Source organism: Oncorhynchus clarkii, chromosome 30 (genome assembly GCF_045791955.1).
Source record: "Oncorhynchus clarkii lewisi isolate Uvic-CL-2024 chromosome 30, UVic_Ocla_1.0, whole genome shotgun sequence".
Lineage (NCBI taxonomy): Eukaryota > Metazoa > Chordata > Actinopteri > Salmoniformes > Salmonidae > Oncorhynchus > Oncorhynchus clarkii.
The window spans coordinates 2,410,230-2,434,115 of NC_092176.1; the positions used below are offsets into that span (position 1 = coordinate 2,410,230).

General features: G+C 46.1%; 1 protein-coding gene across 1 annotated transcript in view; it reads right to left on the reverse strand.

Moving 5' to 3' along the window:
* The window catches only part of LOC139389777 (adhesion G-protein coupled receptor V1-like), a 190,389-nt gene that overhangs the window by 141,577 nt on the left and 24,926 nt on the right, over positions 1 to 23,886 (reverse strand). The window contains exons 3-18 of the mRNA XM_071136722.1: positions 23,492 to 23,641; positions 18,060 to 18,155; positions 17,324 to 17,428; positions 16,952 to 17,065; positions 11,822 to 12,390; positions 11,411 to 11,681; positions 6,590 to 6,919; positions 5,605 to 5,781; positions 4,964 to 5,187; positions 3,627 to 3,753; positions 3,240 to 3,425; positions 2,821 to 3,001; positions 2,450 to 2,613; positions 1,954 to 2,077; positions 1,509 to 1,769; positions 169 to 295 (exon numbers count right to left, since the gene is read on the reverse strand). Coding sequence (XP_070992823.1) covers positions 169 to 295; positions 1,509 to 1,769; positions 1,954 to 2,077; positions 2,450 to 2,613; positions 2,821 to 3,001; positions 3,240 to 3,425; positions 3,627 to 3,753; positions 4,964 to 5,187; positions 5,605 to 5,781; positions 6,590 to 6,919; positions 11,411 to 11,681; positions 11,822 to 12,390; positions 16,952 to 17,065; positions 17,324 to 17,428; positions 18,060 to 18,155; positions 23,492 to 23,641 — 3,206 coding nt within the window. The remainder of the gene's footprint in view (positions 1 to 168; positions 296 to 1,508; positions 1,770 to 1,953; positions 2,078 to 2,449; positions 2,614 to 2,820; positions 3,002 to 3,239; positions 3,426 to 3,626; positions 3,754 to 4,963; positions 5,188 to 5,604; positions 5,782 to 6,589; positions 6,920 to 11,410; positions 11,682 to 11,821; positions 12,391 to 16,951; positions 17,066 to 17,323; positions 17,429 to 18,059; positions 18,156 to 23,491; positions 23,642 to 23,886) is intronic.

Below are 23,886 nucleotides of genomic sequence, written 5' to 3' on the forward strand. Positions count from 1 at the left end.
CATTACGGCCCCCGAGGTCCTGAACTGTCCCACACTGGATTAAATTAGAACTAGAGATGATATAATAATTAATCTAATACATTTGTTAAGAGCTGCTAATCTATTCCAGAGGTTGTTTAAGCATGCAGGAAAGGTGTATGGTGTATTAAGGCTAGAGTTGGTCCTTACTAGAAGTTGTTGGTCTTGCCCTCTTCTACAGACCTCTCTGTGGATTCCAGGGAGAATATTCCGTTGGCCTCATCATTGGCCTCAATCACCACTGTCGCTGTGTCCGCACCATACACAACAGCGTCACCTGTCCCCACACACACACACACACACACACACACACACACACACACACACACACACACACACACACACACACACACACACACACACACACACACACACACACACACACACACACACACACACACACACACACACACACACACACACACACACACACGCTGGGTTTCAAGTCCAGCAGTTTTACATGCTTCCTAAGCATGAAGTCACTGAACATATGTACGATGCCGGTTAAAACGCTATGTCCCTCTGTTGTTACTAAATAACAAATTATTTGAACAAGAGAGAAACGTGAAATGTGTAGACAAAACAAACAAACATGTAATGTCCTTCAAGTCAGTAACATTTTCTTGTTTGAACTTAACATCTTGCTTGGTTTAAATGAAACATAGCAGGTGCTTGTGCTTTTACAGAAGAAACAGAGAGAGAGAGAGAGAGAGAGACGAGGTTGCTTTATAATACCCACATAGTATTGTCATGCTAAATATCATAACAAAAAAAGGAGACCGTTCTCATTACCATAGCACACAGTAACCACGGCAACCCAGCGGAGAGGGTCAGGGTTCTATATGCCACGAAAATAATATAAGAGCCCTCTCTCGTTAACTAAGGCTTGGAGAGGAGCAGAGTGGGTGAACCCTTATTTTCACTCCAAGTAGTCCGTGCACATTACAGCCAGGCCAGGCAGCGGAGTGGAGTCGTGGACTGGGCTGGCGGGCTTTGTGCTGGAGCCTGCAGAGTGAGTCTGAGTTCGGTAATTAAGTTCCCCCACAGGCCCACCCGCTTTCATCCCTGTCTGTGTCACACAATACCGGGATTAGGGGGGCTTTTCAGGGTCACCAGTCTCAATGCTAATCAACCCAGATACTCACCAATGTACAGAAACAGCTGTCAAAGAGACTGGAGATACAGCGAGTAAACGAGGAAAAACAGTCAACGTAACGAGGCTGGTTGTTTCGTACTACAGTTGTCTCTAAAATGACTTTGTCATTTGTGCTTTGTGCTATTGTACTGAGAGCAGGAATTCGATTGGACAACCTTCCATACTACACAATGTGAGTAAGGCCAGGAGTTTTTCCTGACCACGTGACCTGACCAGGAACCATTCTGGAACCTAGCCGTTATTAAAAACTAGAGCTCAAGAGTTTTTCCTGTTCAGGTCACGAGAAGTATCTCGTTCGTTTTGAATGCGTAGAAAAGGTGGCAGCCTTACACACCTGTAGTGTTGTAGAGGAGGATGTAGAAGAGTTCGTCAGTCTCAGGTGTGTCGTCCTCCTCCACAGCAACAGAGATGTTCTTTGACCATTCTCCCACACCAAACACGAGCACGGTGTCGTTACTCAGCGGGGCCAAGTCACCCAGTGACGTCCCGCCATAGTCCACGCGATACATCACCGTGGCAACAAAGTCAGCAGGACCAGCCCTCAAAACAGTGAAGTTGGCCACACCCCCCTCCTGAATCCGGACAACCACAGGCTCTGGAGGACAGAGAGACAGAGAATTACGTCATCCTACGTCGACTGACATAACCACCATGCCACGTGACATAAACACTAGGTCACCTGATATATCCACTCTATGTATGCTAACACACAGCAGTGCTTGAAAAAACTCCCAATGCTTTACATAAAGCGCTAGGGAGCAAATCAAAGATATCCTCACCTGCAAAGTAAATCGGGTCATCGTTTTTGTTTATCTGCAAGCTTGCGTTGAGTATGTTCCCAAGTCTTGCTCCCCCTGTCACATTTAGGAGTGTGATGGTGAAGTTCTCCATGTCCTCTGGGAGCTTATGTTGGAAACAAAATATTGTCAGGCAAAGATGAAGTATTGTGTAGAAAAGATAGCAGGTACCATACAAACATTTTAATATTTGATAATTAACCAATGATATTAGGCCACTCTTGGCCATGATTAAAGACACCTGTGTCTTTTGACACTACATAAATGAGTCATCCCGCAGTTTTTGTGATTATACCCTGATGAAGACAGCTTGGCTGTCGAAACGTTGGCAATTACATTTTTGCATCTGAGCTCCTAGAGTGTGCGGCTCTCTTTTATTCTTACCATACAAACCATGACATTTTATTGACATAGATATTATACACATTATGTAAAGGAGCCCTGTGCAAATACTGTAGCGTTTGAGAGATGGCTTTACCTCATCAGGTACAGAGAAGAGGGTGAGGTTTTTCACATACTCCCCCTCAGCAAACACAACGTATCCCTGGTCGGGGCTGACGTCAGCAGACATGTGGGGCTCTAGGACCCAGGACACAGACACCTCCCCAAAGCGACCCCTGTTCCTCACCACAGGATAGGCCACTGCCAAGGAGACCCACAACAGAACACAATATTTACAATATAATACACTCAATCCTATTAGTTTCTGTATAATCCCATCTTCTAAAGAATTAAAATGACTTAAAATATGATCACAAATGTTCTCCCGTTATTTTACTTTCTTTATACTATATTGTCTTAAAGTACTGTCGAGTTTTAAGACACTGTTCCTCCACTGCTCCATTGTACCTGAGTGAGACTCTGAGCCTTTGCTCTCGTTGATGGCCTCTGCCACTCCAGACCGGCCGAACTCTATGACCCCGAAGGGGTCGTCATTCTTCCGCACCGTGATGTTGACCTCTCGGTGGTTGCCAAGGCGACTGGGTGGAGTGCTGTAGCTGCTGAGTACCATCGAGAACGTCTCATCCAGCTACACACAGACACATACACACGGGCACTTTAACGGAACTGTCCCACTGTAATCTGTGCACTGTGTTCTACAGGTCGAACACATGTAAACTATCGAAACCAGCAAACTGATTTTGAACTTCAAAGGCATTTCAAACTGGAAACAGTAGGACCAGCAACACCTTCACAGTCAGGAAGGAGTGTCCAAGCCATACATACATGATGCCATGAAGGGGGGACAGACAGTAGTGTAGCAGTACCTCAGGGACCCCATCAGGCCTTGCCACCAGTGCCACCAGTACCTCCCTCTCCCCGGGCTTAAACTCCAGGATGCCCGTGGCGCCGTAGAACTCGGCGTTGCCCGATGGCATGAGGACATACCGCACCAGCTGTTTGAGCAGCTGCCCCTGGGCCCTAATGACACGCAGTTCCACCGCCTCACCTTCCTATAAAGAAAGGATCACAGGGCAAACCAGGACATACTAGGGGTCAGAAGTGTTGCTGTTGTTGACGTAGGTGATCCATTGAGAACACTTGGTAGTTTGCGAAAAGGACCTGGTCGGTCAAGACGCTATTCGACACGCATCACAGTAGGGGAAACAGATGAGCATCAACAGTCATGAGGCCTGTCTGCGTGCCAGACGTACGTTGATGTACCAGGGTCCTCTGGAGAAGGGGGAGAACTCAAAGACTCCACCTGGGTCGTCGTTCTCCACGATGACAATCTCGCGACTGGTGAAGCCAGGCTTCAGGATCTGGTTCTCAACGTTAACCCTGCAACACAGACGGGGAACTCAGCGGCTAGACCAAAAAGGAACTCACAGTCCTTCATCTCAGTGGGAATGTGTGGTTGTGGGGGAATTTTAAAAACAGCCAGCGTGTATTGCTTGTAAAACAACAAGGAGATGCACTTCAAAGCTTTCCGCAGAAATCAAGTATTTTCGTCAACTTACCCTTCATTTAAAAACAGTGAATGAGTAAATTCCTTGTATTGTCTCATGTCCAGTATTGACCAGAGGCCTGTTGTTTGAGCTGCTCTGATTAACCGTGTCACTCAGTGGCCCCCTGAGCCTCTCTCTCTCACAGCAGGGTGGGGGCCTGTGTATTCTGTCAGCCTGGCCCCTGATGAGCAGGGTGTGTGTGTGTGTGTGTGTGTGTGTGTGTGTGTGTGTGTGTGTGTGTGTGTGTGTGTGTGTGGCCACATAAAGGGCAAATGAAAAGCAGAGGTTGGACAGAGCAAAGCATACCAAACAAACACTTGAGTCCAACTCGCATCATGCATACAAACACCGATGTCTTTACAGGAGGGCATAAAGAATGGTTCAAATTAGGTGCAACACAAAGAAGATCCCTCCTTACTCCCCACACCCACGCTCCTCTCTTCCCAATGCACACCCCCACAAAACCACCCCAACAACCCCCCTTTCCCATCAAACCAAAGGCCCAATAAATCCTAAAGTGGTCCCTTTTTCCCTCGACAAAGTCGTGATTTAAAGCACACAAAAAGTCCAGGCTCACTCCACTCGCCACTTACCCGAAGTACACTACAAAGCGCGGAGTCTCCACCCTGCAGGAGAGGGGTGGGTGGGAGGGAGGGAGGGAGGGAGGGAGGGAGGGAGGGAGAGCCAATGTTCCCGTCACAGGTCATCAGTAACAGATGACATGCAGGAATTGGAGTAGGGGTAGGAACCGGGGTAAGGGATAGGCTTTCCTTGTGACACCCTAGTCTCACTGCTCATTTAGCAATTCTTAAAAAATAAACTATTTAATTGCTTTAATAATTTTAAGCACAGCCAGGCATTGTTGTTAAGTAAATGAACAAGTGGACTGTACGCTACTGATTCAAATCCCAGGACATATGGCAATGGCGTGTGGTACCTCAACAGAGGATAATCAGACACAGGCACTTATTTACATTGCTACTGATTAACAGAATGAGAATCTGTTGGCCAACCAAAAGCTCCCCAGAGTTGCTGTCCAGTACCTGTCCAGAGTGAGGAAAAGGGTCTCGTTGACCTCCGGGATATCATCAGCCATGACGGTGACGTTGATGACGGCGTCACTCTGTCCCGTCAAGAACACCACTGAGCCGCTCAGGGTTTCCAGGTCGTCAGGGGTGATGTCAACCTGGTTATCTCCGATTGGTCGAAGGCTCCAGAACACCACGGCCTTTCCGTCTGTCCCGTCCCGCCGCAGGCTGAGGGTCACCTGTGGGAGGAGGAAGAATATCCTATCCCTCAACCATCTGCAATCACACTAGACATTAGGAACAAACTGACTCGTAGGATTAGAAGCCCATCCATTATAAGCACTGAAGCTACGTTACATGAAACAAGACCTGCAAATTGCTGTTCAAACATAGTGTATTGATCATTCAACTGATAGTAAAACATTTCATTGCGGTAAAGTCATCATTGTAACATCCAAGTAACATCCCCACACATATAGTATCTCTAGCCAGATCATACCAGAGTCACGGTAAACTACACAGGTGTGCCATTGAGCATACAGAGGGTTAGCGTACTATGCTAATATGTGTGTCATTGATAAAAAGAGATGGTTAGCGTAATAGCGTGCCATGCTAACATGTGTGCCACCGACGCAGACAGAGGATTAGCGTTGTACCGTGCTAGCGTTGGTGTCCTCTGGCTCATACACCACCACCGTGGTGTTACTGGTGAAGCCGATCTCCCCGTTGGCGATGTCGGGGGTGACTGTGAGGGTGAGGTTGAGCGCCCCTCCGAAGCGAGGACTCACAGACGGGATGGCAGGGCTGATACTGACCAGGGCCACACTATCCAGCTGAAAGAGAGACAGCAGTGATTACTAAGCACAAATCCCCTATAGCCATCTTCCAATACATGACTCAACTTTCATACCAGTAGGCCACATTTTTGTTGTGTTAGCCAAATGGAAAAATGTCTTTAAAAAAAGACAAAGTAAATAAATACATGACTCTCACATGGGCAGTATACTGTATAAGTACAGGTGTGGGTTTCATTCAGGTATTTACCCCTCCATGATTCCAAATAAACCGCTCTCTTAACTTCACACTCTCACTACACTATGAATGACTTTCTCCAAAGACCTCTCAGCACTTTCATTCTGCTTCTTCTTTCGGCTTTGTGTGTGTGTTTTTGCATGTGTGCGTGTGCGCGTGTGTGTGTGTGTGTGTGTGTGAGGGAGCAGTTTGGGACCCATTGAATGTGAAGGAGGCACTTCCATTTTGTGTTTGTTTTTAAGCGCTGCCTGATGAGAGCTGTTTGTTTGGATGCTTGGACAGATCCCATGGCAACAGGCCAGAGCACAGTTCTCAGGTCCAAGTCACTCACACATGCAAATGAGGGACCATGTATCTGGACAAGCTTGACAAAACTAAGAACCAACCAACATTTTCCAAAGCTGGCCACTTTCCAAAAACATTTGCATACAGTAGCACAGGTGAGCTACGTTAAGGTCGTCACACTCATTTAAATAAACGGATGTTCTTATCTACTGTATTTGAAACCTCCCCTGTATGAATTGTGTGTCCCACTCCCTGTGACAGTGCTTCGATGACTGGGTCAGTATTTGACCCAAAAGTGTTGCCGTCCGAGACCTCTGGCCCCACCTGGATGAGGAAGTGGGCTCCGTTCTGCAGGAAGGCGTCATTGCGGATGGGCAGGGTGAGTCTGGTCAGATCCTGGCCCTGAGAGAACAGCACGGTAGTAGAGCGGCTGCCGTTCAGCACCCCGTCCCGGGCCAGCCCGGGGTCCACGGGCCCTGCGGGGATGTAGAGGGCAGTAAGGGCTAGGGCTACCTCCCCCAGGGTGCCCCCCTCCCGCAGAAAGCTAAGGGACAGGAAGCGTCCATCGGGCTGACTTTGGATGTTCTGGTTCTCCTCCGGATGGAAGCGGAACAGGCCGTACACGTCATCACTGTCCTGGAGGTAGAACATCATCTGTGGAAGGAAGGAGGGAGAGGAAGGAGAGGGGGAAAAGGAGGAGAAAGCATCAGACTCTGTGTCGTAAAGAAAGAACCCTGGGCTAATTTTAGAGATGCATCCTCTTTAATTAAATGGGCAAGAATAGCTTTCATGAGCTTTTTTTACTAGGGCTTACTGTAGATGTTTGACCAGGAATCACGGCTGTCTGACAGGTTTTAAGTGTTGCAGGCTTTGCAGCATTTGGAGTGTGTGTTAAATCATTTGTATTCTCTTGACATATGCATTGATTAACTCCTTCAGCTATATGAGTTGTCTTCTAATGCTTATAAGCAGTGCTTAGTCAACTGCGTATACACACATGGCAGCAGATACCACACGCTGAGAGGCCAACCACTGTGTGTGTGTGCGTGTGTGTGTGTGTGTTCTAATACATTAAACATAAACAACGGTTGGATCTACCCACTCCTTTCACACATAGCCAAGATGGGAAGCTGTAACAAAGATGGCAATAATAAAGACTTTACACTGCCACACCCACTCACACACACGTTTGTTTTACTATCATTGTGGGGACCAAATTAAATCCTATTTTCCCTAACCCCTAAACCCTAACCCTAACCGCAAACCCTAATCCTAAACCTGACCCTCAGTCTTAACCCTAACCTTTATAGTAACCCTAATCCTAAACCTGACCCTCAGTCTTAACCCTAACCTTTATAGTAACCCTAACCCTAAACCTCAGTCTTAACCCTAACCTTTATAGTAACCCTAACCCTAAACCTGACCCTCAGTCTTAACCCTAACCTTTATAGTAACCCTAACCCTAAACCTAACCCTCAGTCTTAACCCTAACCTTTATAGTAACCCTAACCCTAACCCTCAGTCTTAACCCTAACCTTTATAGTAACCCTAAACCTAAACCTAACCCTCAGTCTTAACCCTAACCTTTATAGTAACCCTAACCCTAAACCTGACCCTCAGTCTTAACCCTAACCTTTATAGTAACCCTAACCCTAAACCTGACCCTCAGTCTTAACCCTAACCTTTATAGTAACCCTAACCCTAAACCTAACCCTCAGTCTTAACCCTAACCTTTATAGTAACCCTAACCCTAAACCTAACCCTCAGTCTTAACCCTAACCTTTATAGTAACCCTAACCCTAAACCTAACCCTCAGTCTTAACCCTAACCTTTATAGTAACCCTAACCCTAAACCTAACCCTCAGTCTTAACCCTAACCTTTATAGTAACCCTAACCCTAACCCTCAGTCTTAACCCTAACCTTTATAGTAACCCTAACCCTAACACTCAGTCTTAACCCTAACCTTTATAGTAACCCTAAACCTGACCCTCAGTCTTAACCCTAACCCTAAACCTGACCCTCAGTCTTAACCCTAACCGTTATAGTAACCCTAAACCTAACCTTCGGTCTTAACCCTAACCTTTATAGTAACCCTAAACCTAACCCTCAGTCTTAACCCTAACCTTTATAGTAACCCTAACCCTAAACCTAACCCTCAGTCTTAACCCTAACCTTTATAGTAACCCTAACCCTAAACCTCAGTCTTAACCCTAACCTTTATAGTAACCCTAACCCTCAGTCTTAACCCTAACCTTTATAGTAACCCTAACCCTAACACTCAGTCTTAACCCTAACCTTTATAGTAACCCTAAACCTAACCCTCAGTCTTAACCCTAACCTTTATAGTAACCCTAACCCTAACCCTCAGTCTTAACCCTAACCTTTATAGTAACCCTAACCCTAAACCTAACCCTCAGTCTTAACCCTAACCTTTATAGTAACCCTAACCCTAAACCTAACCCTCAGTCTTAACCCTAACCTTTATAGTAACCCTAAACCTGACCCTCAGTCTTAACCCTAACCTTTATAGTAACCCTAACCCTAAACCTAACCCTCAGTCTTAACCCTAACCTTTATAGTAACCCTAACCCTAAACCTCAGTCTTAACCCTAACCTTTATAGTAACCCTAACCCTAAACCTAACCCTCAGTCTTAACCCTAACCTTTATAGTAACCCTAACCCTAAACCTAACCCTCAGTCTTAACCCTAACCTTTATAGTAACCCTAACCCTAAACCTCAGTCTTAACCCTAACCTTTATAGTAACCCTAACCCTAACACTCAGTCTTAACCCTAACCTTTATAGTAACCCTAACCCTAACCCTCAGTCTTAACCCTAACCTTTATAGTAACCCTAAACCTAAACCTAACCCTCAGTCTTAACCCTAACCTTTATAGTAACCCTAACCCTAAACCTAACCCTCAGTCTTAACCCTAACCTTTATAGTAACCCTAACCCTAAACCTAACCCTCAGTCTTAACCCTAACCTTTATAGTAACCCTAACCCTAACCCTCAGTCTTAACCCTAACCTTTATAGTAACCCTAACCCTAACACTCAGTCTTAACCCTAACCTTTATAGTAACCCTAACCCTAACCCTCAGTCTTAACCCTAACCTTTATAGTAACCCTAAACCTAACCCTCAGTCTTAACCCTAACCTTTATAGTAACCCTAAACCTAACCCTTAGTCTTAACCCTAACCTTTATAGTAACTCTAACCCTAAACCTGACCCTCAGTCTTAACCCTAACCTTTATAGTAACCCTAACCCTAAACCTAACCCTCAGTCTTAACCCTAACCTTTATAGTAACCCTAAACCTGACCCTCAGTCTTAACCCTAACCTTTATAGTAACCCTAACCCTAAACCTAACCCTCAGTCTTAACCCTAACCTTTATAGTAACCCTAACCCTAAACCTAACCTTCAGTCTTAACCCTAACCTTTATAGTAACCCTAACCCTAAACCTCAGTCTTAACCCTAACCTTTATAGTAACCCTAAACCTAACCCTCAGTCTTAACCCTAACCTTTATAGTAACCCTAACCCTAAACCTGACCCTCAGTCTTAACCCTAACCTTTATAGTAACCCTAATCCTAAACCTGACCCTCAGTCTTAACCCTAACCTTTATAGTAACCCTAACCCTAAACCTAACCCTCAGTCTTAACCCTAACCTTTATAGTAACCCTAACCCTAAACCTAACCCTCAGTCTTAACCCTAACCTTTATAGTAACCCTAACCCTAAACCTAACACTCAGTCTTAACCCTAACCTTTATAGTAACCCTAACCCTAAACCTAACCCTCAGTCTTAACCCTAACCTTTATAGTAACCCTAACCCTAAACCTAACCCTCAGTCTTAACCCTAACCTTTATAGTAACCCTAACCCTAAACCTAACCCTCAGTCTTAACCCTAACCTTTATAGTAACCCTAACCCTAAACCTAACCTTCAGTCTTAACCCTAACCTTTATAGTAACCCTAACCCTAAACCTCAGTCTTAACCCTAACCTTTATAGTAACCCTAAACCTAACCCTCAGTCTTAACCCTAACCTTTATAGTAACCCTAACCCTAAACCTGACCCTCAGTCTTAACCCTAACCTTTATAGTAACCCTAACCCTAAACCTGACCCTCAGTCTTAACCCTAACCTTTATAGTAACCCTAACCCTAAACCTAACACTCAGTCTTAACCCTAACCTTTATAGTAACCCTAACCCTAAACCTAACCCTCAGTTTTAACCCTAACCTTTATAGTAACCCTAACGCTAAACCCAACTCTCAGTCTTAACCCTAACCTTTACAGTAACCCTAACCCGAACCCCTAAGCCCAAAATAGCCCTTTTCCTTGTGACGACGGGTGAAAAGTACCCACTTGTTAAAATGTTCCTAGATTAACTATCCTTGTGAGGACACAGGCATAACCCCCACAGTTGTCTTTGTTTAGATTCATTCAATCACATTAAGGGAACACCCAGTGTGAAGTGACAGTATTAATAGGGTCTACTGTACAGGACCAGCGTGTATGCCAAGTCTCCAGCCACCCACCTCCACACACACAGTCCTCCACACCGTCCTCCGCACGCACGCACACACACACACACACACACACACGCACACGCACAGTCCTCCACACCGTCCTCCGCACACACACACGACCACATCCTCTAGAGAAGAGGGGACTGCTCTCCAGATGTGTCTCCCACAAGTGCAGCCCTCCCCCGCAAACTTCCTCAGGAGGGCGTGGGTAGTAGACCTGCTCCCTCCCTCCCTCCCTCCCTCCCTCCCTCCCTCCCTCCCATGTTAGACATGGCACTAAGCTCCCAGGGTTGACAAGCAGCTTTCTGACTGTCTGTCCTTCTGTCTTCCTCATCTTGAATTTGTCATTGCAAATAAACAACAGCCAAAACAGAGCTCCTCAAAACCAACAGCATCAACAACATGACAGAACTGAACAAAATATCTAGTTTAAATACTAGAAAACCTTATCTCTGTATACAAAACAAATCATCAGCCTCTAGTATTATAGCTGAAACTTAAAATATAGATGGACCAATCAACCAGTCCAATCAATCAATTAACAGCATTAGAATCCTAACCAATCAATCCTAGTTAAAGTGTGAGTAGCCAGACCAGACTGACCTCCATAGGCTCATCCACTTCGGCCCCTCCCTGCACAGTGTCCGGCAGCAGTCGGAGGACAAAGGCCTCTGCTTCCTCTGGAAGCTCATCTGCTGTGATGTTCAAGGGCAAGACCGCGCTCATCTGACCCGCCGTCAACCACAGTGTGCCCGCCTCGGGGCTCAGGTCATCTGACACGGGCGAGCGGTCGCTGGAGTTCCGAATGATGGTCCAGTTGACAGAGATGTCACCATAGTTACCGCCGTTCCTTACAATGGAGATACCTTCAAATCTTTTGGACAAGACAGGGCGGGGTTGTGAGAATAGCAGAGACACAGAAACAGTTGAGGTTCAATGTGTTTGGAAACGATCATGTTATAAGATGACACACTGATCCAATGACATTCTCCTCCTAACTGTAGTTTGACCAACCTGTCAGTCATATCCTCGTTGATACTGATTAGCTGGTTGAGGGGGCTGCCACTGATTGACAGGACCCCGTGGGGTTTATCATTGGGCTCGATGGTGACCAGGACCGCATTGGGCGGGATCAGCACGGCGTCTCCTCTCACCGTCTCCTCCAGCAGCACTATGTGGAACGACTCGGCAATCTCCGGAACCTCGTCATCGCTGACATTGAAGAGCAGACGTGCCTCATAGACCCATGGGGGAAATGTCACCGTGCGCACCGCCTGCAGGTCCACGAAATCCACCGCCGGAGTGGCACTGCCAGCCCCGTCGCCGCTGACGACCACGTAGTCCACAGAGACCTCCGTGTCATCTGAGCCTACCAAGCGGCCGTGGTCGGCCAGATGGCCGCGGGTTATGGTCAGGGAGATGACCCCGGCGGTCTCGGCCACGGCCATCTGGGACTGGGAGAAGCGCAGAGGGCTGTCATTACGGCGGATCTTCAGCTCCACGCTGCTGCCATTGGGGTTGAGGACCGCCCCGCCTGCCACACCTGTCAGCCTGACTGTGAACACCTCGTCATCCTCAGGGATCTGAGGAAAATCACAGTAACAATGGTTAAGTGACGTGTTACCATGGAAATAGTTTCACGTTTTAATGTCACATGCACAAGTACAGTGAATTGCCTTTTTTGCGAGCTCTAACCTCAACAAACACAAAAAATAAAAAGGTAGAAAACCCCCCCACAAATTATAAATACAATATACAGGGTTCGTTCCTGTACCATATTTACAATGTGCAGTCACAACCTATCTGTACCACTATATTATCTTAATTAACCCTTAAATAATTCCTACAAACCTAACAACTCCCATCACCCCCACCCAAAATACCACCCACACCCAATACCCGTCCAACCTCTCTAACCCTGTCAAACAACCTCTCCCTTACTATGTCATACATTTCAAAACATAATAGCACATGTTCAACCATTTCCTCTACCAGACAGCCATTGCACATTCCAGTACCATGTTTTCCTTTCAATTTCAAAGAGGAATTCAATCCCATATGCCCTGATCTCATTCTACACAACATAACTTCCCTTGTGTTTCCATTAAATCAAGTCAAATTGTATTAGTCACTTGCGCCGAATACAACAGGTGCTGTTGTACACCTGTTGTATTCGACGCATATGACTAATACAGTTTTACTTGATTTAATGGAAACACAAGGGAAGCTATGTTGCGTAGAAGGAGATCAAGGCATGTGGGGGCATGCGGGGGCGGCAGGGTAGCCTAGTGGTTAGAGCGTTGGACTAGTAACCGGAAGGTTGCAAGTTCAAACCCCCGAGCTGACAAGGTACAAATCTGTCGTTCTGCCCCTGAACAGGCAGTTAACCCACTGTTCCTAGGCCGTCATTGAAAATAAGAATTTGTTCTTAACTGACTTGCCTAGTAAAATAAAGGTAAAATAAAAAAAATAAAAATAAAAAATTCACCTTACAGTGAAATGCGTACTTACGAGCCCCTAACCGACAGTGCAGTTTCCCAAAAATACGGGATAAGAATGAGAGATAAAAGGAACAAGTAATTAAAGAGGAGCAGTAAAAAAAATAACACTATAGGTGCAGGTACAGTGTCAATGTGCGGGGGCACCGGTTAACCTAGAGTTAATTAAAGTGACAATGCATAGATGACAACAGAGAGTGGAATTGGTGTGGAGGGGGGGGGGGGGCAATGTGAATAGTCTGGTTAGCCATTTGACTAGATGTTCAGGAGTCTTATGGCTTGGGGGTAGAAGCTGTTAAGAAGCCTCTTGGACCTAGACTTGGAGCTCCAGTACAGCTTGCCGTGTGGTAGCAGAGAGAACAGTCTATGACTTGGGTGGCTGGAGTCTTTGACAATTTTTAGGGCCTTCCTCTGACACCGCCTGGTATAGAGGTCCTGGATGGAAGCTTGGCTCCTGTGATGTACTGGGCCGTTCGCAATACCCTCTGTAGTGCCTTGCAGTCGGAGGCCGACAGTTGCCATACCAGGCAGTGATACAACCAGATGCTCTCGATGGTGCAGCTATACAACCTTTTGAGGATCTGAGGACCCATGCCAAATCGTTTCAGTCTCCTGAGGGGGAATAGGTTTTGTCATGCCGGCCTCACAACTGTCTTGATGTGCTTGGACCATGTTAGTGTGTTGGTGATGTGGACACCAAGGAACTTGAAGCTCTCAACCTGCTCCAATGCAGCCCCGTCGACGAGAATGGGGGCGTGCTCTGTCCTCTTTTTCCTGTTGTCAACAATCATCTCTTTGTCTTGATCACGTTGAAGGATAGGTTGTTGTCCTGGCACCACACGGCCAGGTCTCTGACCTCCTCTCTATAGGCTGTCTCGTTGTTGGTGATCAGGCCTACCACTGTTGTGTCATCGGTAAATTTAATGATGGTGTTGGAGTCGTGCCTAGCTGTGCAGTCACGAGTGAACAGGGAGTACAGGAGGGGGCTGAGCACGCACCCCTGAGGGGCCCCTGTGTTGAGGATCAGCATGGCGGATGTGTTGTTACCTACCCTTACCACCTGGGGGCGGCCCGTCAGGAAGTCCAGGATCCAGTTGCAGAGGGAGGTGTTTAGTCCCAGGTTTCTTAGCTTATTGATGAGCTTTGAGGGCACTATGGTTTTGAACGCTGAGCTGTATTCAATGAATAGCATTCTCACATAGGTGTTCCTTTTGTCCAGGTGGGAAAGGGCAGTGTGGAGTGAAATAGAGACTGCATTATCTGTGGATCTGTTGGGGCGGTATGCAAATTGGACTTGGTCTAGGGTTTCTGGGATAATGGTGCTGATATGTGCCATGGCCAGCCTTTCAAAGCACTTCCTGGCTACAGACGTGAGTGCTACGGGTCGGTAGTCATTTAGGCAGGTGTGTGTTCAGTGTTCTTGGGCACAGGCACTATGGTGGTCTGCTTAAAACAGTGTTCTTGGGCACAGGCACTATGGTGGTCTGCTTAAAACACGTTGGTATTACAGACTCGGACAGGGAGAGGCTGAAAATGTCAGTAAAGACACTTTCTAGTTGGTCAGCGCATGCTCACAGTACATGTCCTGGTAATTTCTCTGGCCCTGCGGCCTTGTGAATGTTGATCTGTCAAAAGGTCTTACTCACATTAGCTGCGGAGCGCATGAACACACAGTCTTCCAGTACAGCTGGTGCTCTCATGCATGTTTCAGTGTTATTTGCCTCGAAGCGAGCATATAAGTAGTTTAGCTCGTTCGGTAGGCTCGTGTCACTGGGCAGCTCTCAGCTGTGCTTCCCTTTGTAGTCTGTAATGTTTTGCAGGCCCTGCCACATCCAACGAGCGTCAGAGCCATTGTAATACGATTCAATCTTAGTCCTGTATTGTCGCCTTGCCTGTTTGATGGTTCGTCGGAGGGCATAGTGGGATTTCTTATAAGATTCCAGGTTAGAGTCCCGTTCCTTGAAAGCGGCAGCTCTAGCCTAGCTCAGTGCAGATGCTGCCTGTAATCCATGGTTTCTGGTTGGGGTATGTGCCTACGTACGGTCACTGTGGGGACGATGTCATCAATGCACTTATTGATGAAGCCAATGACTGATGTGGTGTACTCCTCAATGCCATTGGAGGAATCCCGAAGCATATTCCAGTCTGTGCTAGCAAAACAGTCCTATAGCTTCAGTCCTATAGGTTCATCTGACCACTTTTCTATTGATCTAGTCACTGGTGTTTCCTGCTTTAATTGTTGCTTGTAAGCAGGAATCAGGAGGATAAAATTATGGTCAGGTTTGCCAAATGGAGGGTGAGGTAGAGCTTTGTATGCATCTCTGTGTGTGGAGTAAAGGTGGTACAGAGTTTTTTTTCCCTCTGGTTGCACATTTAACATGCTGATAGAAATTTGATAAGTGTCGTCTACAGCTTATCATGAGATACTCTACCTCAGGCGAGCAATAGCTAGAGACATCCGTAGATGTTGTGATGATGATGTTATTTACAAAAATACATAGTCCGCCGCCCTTTGTCTTACCAGACGCTGCTGTTCTATCCTGCCGGTACAGCGTATAACCAGCCAATTGTATGTTGATAGTGTCGTCGTTCAGCCATGACTCCGTGAAGCATAATATATTACAGTTTTGAATGTCCCGTTAGTGGTTTAATCTTCAGCGTAGGTCATCTATTTTATTGTCCAAAGATTGCACATTTGCTAGCAGAATGAAAGGAAGTGGGGGTTTATTCGATCTCCTACGAATTCTCAGAAGGCAGCCCGAACTCCGGACCCTTTTTCTCCACCTCCTCTTCACGCAAATCGTGGGAATTTGGGCCTGTTCCCGAGAAAGTAGTATATCGTTCGCGTCAGGCTCGTCAGACTCGTTAAATGAAAAAAAGGATTCTGCCAGTCCGTGGTGAGTAATCGCAGTCCTGATGTCCAGAAGTAAGTTTCGGTCATAAGAGACGGTAGCGGCAACATTATGTACAAAATACAGTTAAAAAATAAGTTACAAACAAAGCAAATAAACAAACAAAAAACACAATTGGTTGGGGACACGTAAAACATCTGCCCTTTTCTCTGGCACCATTGCATCTACAAGGTAAAGTAGATACAATACTTTTCCTTGTATGCTGTACCTTGCATGCGGTACAAATCCCATTATTGTGGAAGAACCTCCTCTAAGAATATTAATTTAGCTGCTTGAGAAGGTTTGCATCCTAAGCAACCTGTCTACACATAGTTTGAAGTATAATACCAACATAGCTACTGTAGTAGGTCAAAGCTGTGTGTTGGAAAACCTTGGTAGAGTATGGGTGGTATAGGCATTGTGGTGCTCGTGTGAATTTCCTTTCTTTTTCGGTTTCAGACCAATGCCTATTCTCTAAAACATCGTTTTGTGATTTGAAGATTTATAGGGGTGACTAAGCATCAGGATATATGATAAACAGAGTAGCAGCAGCGCATATGATTATTAGATATACTAGATACATTAGTTACATAATATGGGAATATATAGTGTTGTTTCAATAGTTTACTGATAAGTAACCCTGGGTTCTCTTAGCCTGCAAAAGAAAGCTTCAGATGATCCATGTGTTTGATGTGAAGCTGTCTGGTGAAAGGTGTAAATGACAGCATATAGATTGGGTGGAGAGGACAGGGTACCTGGTCATCCTGGATGAGGATGCTAAATACCACCAGAGCTTGTCCAGGTGGAATGGTGATGTTCCCCCGGTCTGGACTGAGGTCCTCAAGGGCAGGGTTAGGGCCTTCTGAGATCTGCCCGTGTAGAAACCACAACATATTGCTCACATATTGTCATCAGATTGACAGGAATACGTTTATCTAAAAGTAAGAGTGTGTGTGTGTGTGTGTGTGTGTGTGTGTGTGTGTGTGTGTGTGTGTGTGTGTGTGTGTGTGTGTGTGTGTGTGTGTGTGTGTGTGTGTATGCATACTAAAATGCAACTGGCCTAATGATCTGACATGACCTAACCAGGGAGGTCAAACAGGGGTCAGTTACTGTTACAGTGACCTCACCTCAAAGTTGACTGTCACTGTCCCATATGTCCCCTTCTCTCTGACCAGGCTGAGAGGCACATACTGGTTCCTCCCTCTAGGCTCATCCACAATGATCTGTTCAGTCTGGAGGAGAGAAAAAGAGAGAGAGAGAGAAAGAGAGAGAGAGAGAATTAACATTGTCTTTAGTGATTTTGAAATGAATTAGTTCCTCTTCACAAGACCACAACTTTCACAGACGACATGATGAGCATATTGACTCTAAAACTAAACAAAAAGAAAACATGTTTCAGAATCGTAATTCCGGAGGCAGAGAGTCCTTCATTGATTTCCAAGAAGCAAAATAATGATCACGAATAAGACCCTAAGGGGGATGCAGGCAGGACCCAATACTATGGTTACCATAGTAACCCTCAAAACTCCCACTGACAAGTTAATCCTAGGAGCAAACTGCAGCCTTTGTGGTTGTGCTGCCCCTGGCAACCCCAGACCCCTCCTGCACAACCATCTGCATGGATACCCTATGTGGCATTTGACCCCCACCCTTGCCCCACCCCTCCCCTATCCAAAGCTTAATTTCCTTATCCTGACTGTGGCTAAAGCCTTCCCTCTCAATCGAACATGGTACGTACTGTAGTAGGTAGCCGAACCTGGGATTCGCTTTACATTCAATGAAGGTTAAAACGGAACTGGTTGAATGGAATGTAGGCCTATGCAATAAGCAAGAATCAACACTAGACAGATAGACGTTTCTTACAGAGTTGAAGGAGATGATTCCGAAGGCATTGTCATTGGACAGGATGGTGATGGTGGCTCTGTTGGGCGTCCCAAGTCTCACGCCATTGGAGGAGCTCTGAAAGAAGAGAAAGGATGAGAAATCCATAGTATCCCCTTATCAGGCACAAAAAACAGTATCATATCCCTTTTATACGAAGGCAAAAATGTGCCATCTTCTTTATACCACTTTATATCTGAAAGGTGAAGCCAGTAACAAAGCCGGTACATTCACAAGGCCTCACATAAATGCTTTGAATGCATTTATGCTCCCCATGTAAATGTATGTAGTTCTAACGTTGAGCTGTTCTTGTCTATTGTCACAGAAATGCCTTGGCGTTATGCCTGGGGGAGCACACAAGCTTATCTGCCACTTCATATTTTTTTTATTGTACTTTGACAGGTAAATATTTAAATGAGCCTTATAATTAGCTTGTCAATGACAGGTTAATATGTATATGTTTCTAACTAACTTCGACTACAAATCTGTCTTCAGCCCAAATAACTGGTGGGGAGTTTGAAAGCAGAGAGAGCGTGTAATGGTGCCATCACATTGGCTGGTGATGATAAATTGGCACACGGAAAACATCCAAACAAATAAACAACAATTGGAAAAATGGAAATCACTTGATGATCAGCCATTGATTCATTTTTTTGTGAAGAAGGTGGTTTAATAGTGGCATCACATTCTCAAGTGCGTGCGATGTCTGTACATTGGTCAACTAGGGGATTTCTTTGTGTATATTCAAAGTATTTATTCAAATAGCCCACTCATATCGGCACACCCCTTCTCCCACCCCTCACCGGTGCCGGCTGTGCACGGGGAATGTATAAAAGGCATATGCCCACAAGAAAGTGGTAAAAATGTTTCAAAAGAGGTCACATACTATAAACATTGGCAGATTTTGTTACTGGTCACATACCGTAAATTCTGTCTGAAATAGATATCACACAAACACTCTCACTGCATGAAAAGCGGAGTTTCTGGGTGAAATCGGATCAACTATATTCCCGTGAAATTTGAGGTGCACGGTCGTAGGTGGGAAATTTCCCAATCCTTCCTGCACACTCCCGCACATCCCCGAACACTGATACGCATGATACGGGAATGTCTAGGATAGCACGTTTCTGGAAATGTCCGGACTGTGTACATTTTTCAACCGCTGCAGGCGGGGAAAACCCTATTTCGCCATGAAGTGGAATAATTTTGCACGCCCAATTTTTCAGTTTTTGATTTGTTAAAAAAGTTTGAAATATCCAATAAATGTCGTTCAACTTCATGATTGTGTCCCACTTGTTGTTGATTCTTCACAAAAAAATACAGTTTTATATCTTTATGTTTGAAGCCTGAAATGTGGCAAAAGGTCGCAAAGTTCAAGGGGGCTGAATACTTTCGCAAGGCACTGTATTTCTGGAGAGAGTAATTTTTATAATTAGTAGTTCGAACTGTTTGGGTATGGACCTGGAAAGTATGACATTACTTTGCAGGCTATCACTGCAGTAGACTGCAACTCCTCCCCCTTTGGCAGTTCTATCTTGACGGAAAATGTTATAGTTGGGTATGGAAATCTCCAAATTTTTGGTGGCCTTCCTAAGCCAGGATTCAGACACGGCAAAGACATCAGGATTGGCAGAGTGTGCTAAAAGCAGTGAGTAAAACAAACTTAGGGAGGAGGCTTCTGATGTTGACATGCATGAAACCAAGGCTTTTTCAATCACAGAAGTCAACAAATGAGGGTGCCTGGGGACGTGCAGGGCCTGGGTTTACCTCCACATCACCCGCGGAACAAAGAAGGAGTAGTATGAGGGTGCAGCTAAAGGCTATCAAAACTGGTTGCGTATAGCGTTGGGGACAAAGAATAAAAGGAGCAGATTTCTGGGCATGGTAGAATATATTCAGGGCATTATGCAGACAGGGGTAAGGTGGGGTGCGGGTACATCAGAGGTAAGCCCAGGCACTGGGTGATGATAAGAGAGGTTGTATCTCTGGACATGCTGGTTGTAATGGGTGAGGTCACCGCATGTGTGGAAGGTGGGACAAAGGAGGTATCAGAGGTATGAAGAGTGGAACTAGGGGCTCCATTGTAAACTAAAACAATGATAAGTAACCTGAACAACAGTATACAAGGCATATTGACATTTGAGAGAGACATACAGCGAGGCATAAAGTAATCGCAGGTGTTGATTGGGAGAGTTAGCTAAAACAACAGGTGAGACAACAACAGCTAATCAGCTAACACAACAACAGCAGGTAAAATGGCGATGACTAGGCACAGAGCCTGAGTTCAGAGCCTGAGTTTGCGGAGTTCGCGGCTGGGGCCGACAGATAAACAAATAAATAAACAGAATGGAGTACCGTGATTAATGGACAGTCCAGCAGGCATCGGCTATGTAGCCAAGTTATCATAGTGTCCAGGGGACAGAAGTAGATGGAACAGGGAAGCCGCCACTAAGCTAGCACGCTGGCGACACGGCGTTTAAAGTTAGTAGCTCTCCGACGTAGGCCGGTTGAAGGCACAGTGGATGGAGTATTCGTCGGCAGACCAGTCGTGGTGGTGCGGTGGGGGGCCGTGTCGACAGAGAATCCAAGCCAGATGGTGAAAGAGGTATTGTAGAATTTAGTTTGCTATCCGGGAGATGCGCCTGGTTCACGGAAAACTGGTGCTAGCTTCGTGGCAGTGGCGTTAGCCACTATAGCGATTCGGGAGCAGCGGTGATCCGATGCCAAGGTCCAGAGTTTACAGCAAGGATCCGGTGGAGTATTGGGCTCTAGCCGTGTATGGGGTTCGGGTGAACAGCTGAGTAGGCCGGGAGGTGAGCCTCAGGGATAGCTTCGGTACTGGATGCCACGGTGAGTGCAAGCTAGCTGTGAGCTAGCTAGCTGCAAGCTAGCTGTGAAGATCAGAAGTAGTGGTCCAGGGATTACGGCAGGAATCCGGCGTTGTTGTGGAGCGCCAGTCCGATACTGGCAGACTGGCGAATATTATCCAGGCTAAGAACAGGGCTGGTATCTGTGCAGAAGGTTAAAGCCGCTAGCAGTGGCTAACAATGACTAAATTGCTTGTAGCTAATTAGCTGGTTAGCTTCTGGAGGTTCCTGAATGTGTTCTAAAATAAAAAAAATGTAAAATAATAGCGATACCGTATCACATTGGGTGAGGCAGGTTACCGGAAGGTATAATCAAATAAAAAAATCAAAAAGAGATTGAAAATAAAATTGAAATATATATACAAAAAATACAAAAGTACACGAGACACGAACAAAACACGTCTTCACTGCTACGCATGTGCAGTCTTGAGCAAGTGCAAGATCATATAACTGACATTTATAGGAGTGACGTGGGCGGATGTAGATGGAGATGTAATGCAATTGACGTCAAACGTGCACCAGAATTTCAAGATATGTCCTGGTTACGTGGGTAGAACTATGTGGTCATTCCAGGGGTGTTACTGAACCGTTTCCGGACATATACAAGTCCCTGCATGTTCATGCACTAAAGTGATCCATTTTCGGAGATACAGTATACAGGATGTATGTAGGGCAATACACGGCTCGATACTTGCACATTTCCAGAAACTGTATGTTTTCCGACTAAAGTTCTGTAGTTGAAAGTCAGATTAATAAAATAGCTAATTTAAAAAGTTCACATGCATTGCAAGGAGAACAATTTCCCTAAAAAATGCTGTTTACATGGACACATCTGAAATCAGATTACCTGACAGTGTGCCCAATGCAGAACCATTGTGTGTGTGCGGGTACGTGTGCGTGTGTGTGTGTGTATGAGACTGAGTGAGAAAAAGAGCTTAGCCCCTCTGCTTTCACCTCTCTATTCAGACATGGCTTTTCCCAGCTGTAACAGAGCTTTCTTTCAGGGGCTGAGCTCTTGTTGTGACCGACACACAGACACAGAATCCACACGCTCTCACAATCCAGCCTGCAGGCCCTGCCAGGGGCCCATTCCCTCTGGGACACAAACACAGCCCACCAACAACCAACCCTCCACAGGAATCCCAGCCCCCCAGCCCAGCCCAGCCATGCCCTGCACCCCAAGCCCAGACCCTAGCAGTATGCACGGGATAAGTGGACAGAACCTGTCATGGTCTTGCCAAGCAGGGTGGTAGCATTACAGTATGAGGGACCGTTCCTGGACTTTTTGCTGAGCTCATTGGGATTTTGTGCTAAACTCAATTCCAGCTCTCCCTGTGTTTTGGATTAACTTAATTCTACATTTCCTCTATTATAAAAAGAAAAGCTTTATCCAGCATTATAGGAAGTGTAGCCCAGCCAGTGATGTCAAAATTACTCAAAAGAAGAAAGGGAACACCAAACACTCATCTCCAACCAATCGTATCCTGTCCAAAACAACTGTCCTTCCATCATTTTGGAATTTATTGAGCCTAACAGCTTTCTGCTTGTCAGAAATGACTGATTCACCAAGCCACCCTGTGCTTGATATGTGAGGGCCCAAGGCACATAGCTCATCATCCAGCCAGACCTTCGCTTGCCCTGCCTCTCTTTCACAGAGCCATTAGTCAGAGTGTGTGGACAGGCATACAGTGGGAGCCGGGCCCTTCATCATCCATCACATGACGGCAGCCCGCTAATGACACCATGGCAATCGGACTCTAGGTGCAAGGCATCCTGCACAGCCGCCGTCAACACAGAAAAAATGTAACATTACTCTCTATGCATCGTGGGAAGGGTTTCTTTCTGGAGAGCTGTTTGCCTGTGCCATGGACGCCTAAACTCATGTCAGGCTCTAGATTATACCCTTCTACTGTGAGGGAATACTCAGATCTGTTCTCTAGCATTTTCCCTCCCTACCACGTCTCACCAGCTACAGGAAACACATTGGTTTCTCTGGTCTGTTTGATGGTGTGAAACGGCCGTCTTGCTGTGACTTCACACAGCCTGGGCTTTAATCTACTGTGTGGTGAAGCCTTGGCTGTCAAACTGGCTGTCTGCTCACAAAGGTGTCTTTAAGTGGGGCTCTCTTCAGCAGCCTAGCCCTGGAGAAGCCATATAGGAACACATCAAAGGGAATCCAGGGCCTCTCAAGTCTTTCTGCTGGGCTTGTAAAGGCAGGGCTCCGGGGCCCCCACTCGGCAGTGGTTGGACCAGGATGAGGGTTTAAGGTACTCAGGGGCAGGATGGGAACACTAGAGATCTTTGCGGGATAACTGACTACGGTTCTACATCGGAGGCCAAAAGAAGGAGGCCTCATTGTTCACTCACAGACACACTCATGAGCATTACAACGCATACACAAACGCACACACACACACACACACACACACATATTAACACATGAGCGTAGTATGAGGGCAACCATAACAACCACTGACATTGAATGACCGCTGACACACACACATGCACACACAGACCTCCCAACCCAACACACACTCTTTTCATTACCTGTAGCCTAAGGTTGAAGACAAAGGTCTCATCGGCCTCGGGCAGCTCGTCGTCCCTGACTGCGATGAAGACGGTCTTGCTGGCCTCTGAGGACAGCAGGAAGGCTGCAGCCGTGGTGGCCTCAAAGTCCCCTGTGTCGTCTCCCTCCAACTGGAAGCAACAAGGACAGTTGATGTGGTCATCGTTATTGTCCTAATTTGGCATGATCGTTTACAACTTGAACACCCAGTCAAAACACACAAACTCGTACAGACAAATAGAATGCTGGGGTCACCTAAAGTGTTGAAACAGAAGATGACACTTTGTGTTTCATTCTCTAGGGATATAGTACTGACATTTAAGGAACTGTAAAAACAATAAAAGACCTTCTTCAGGCCTGGGAAAGTCCCAGGCAG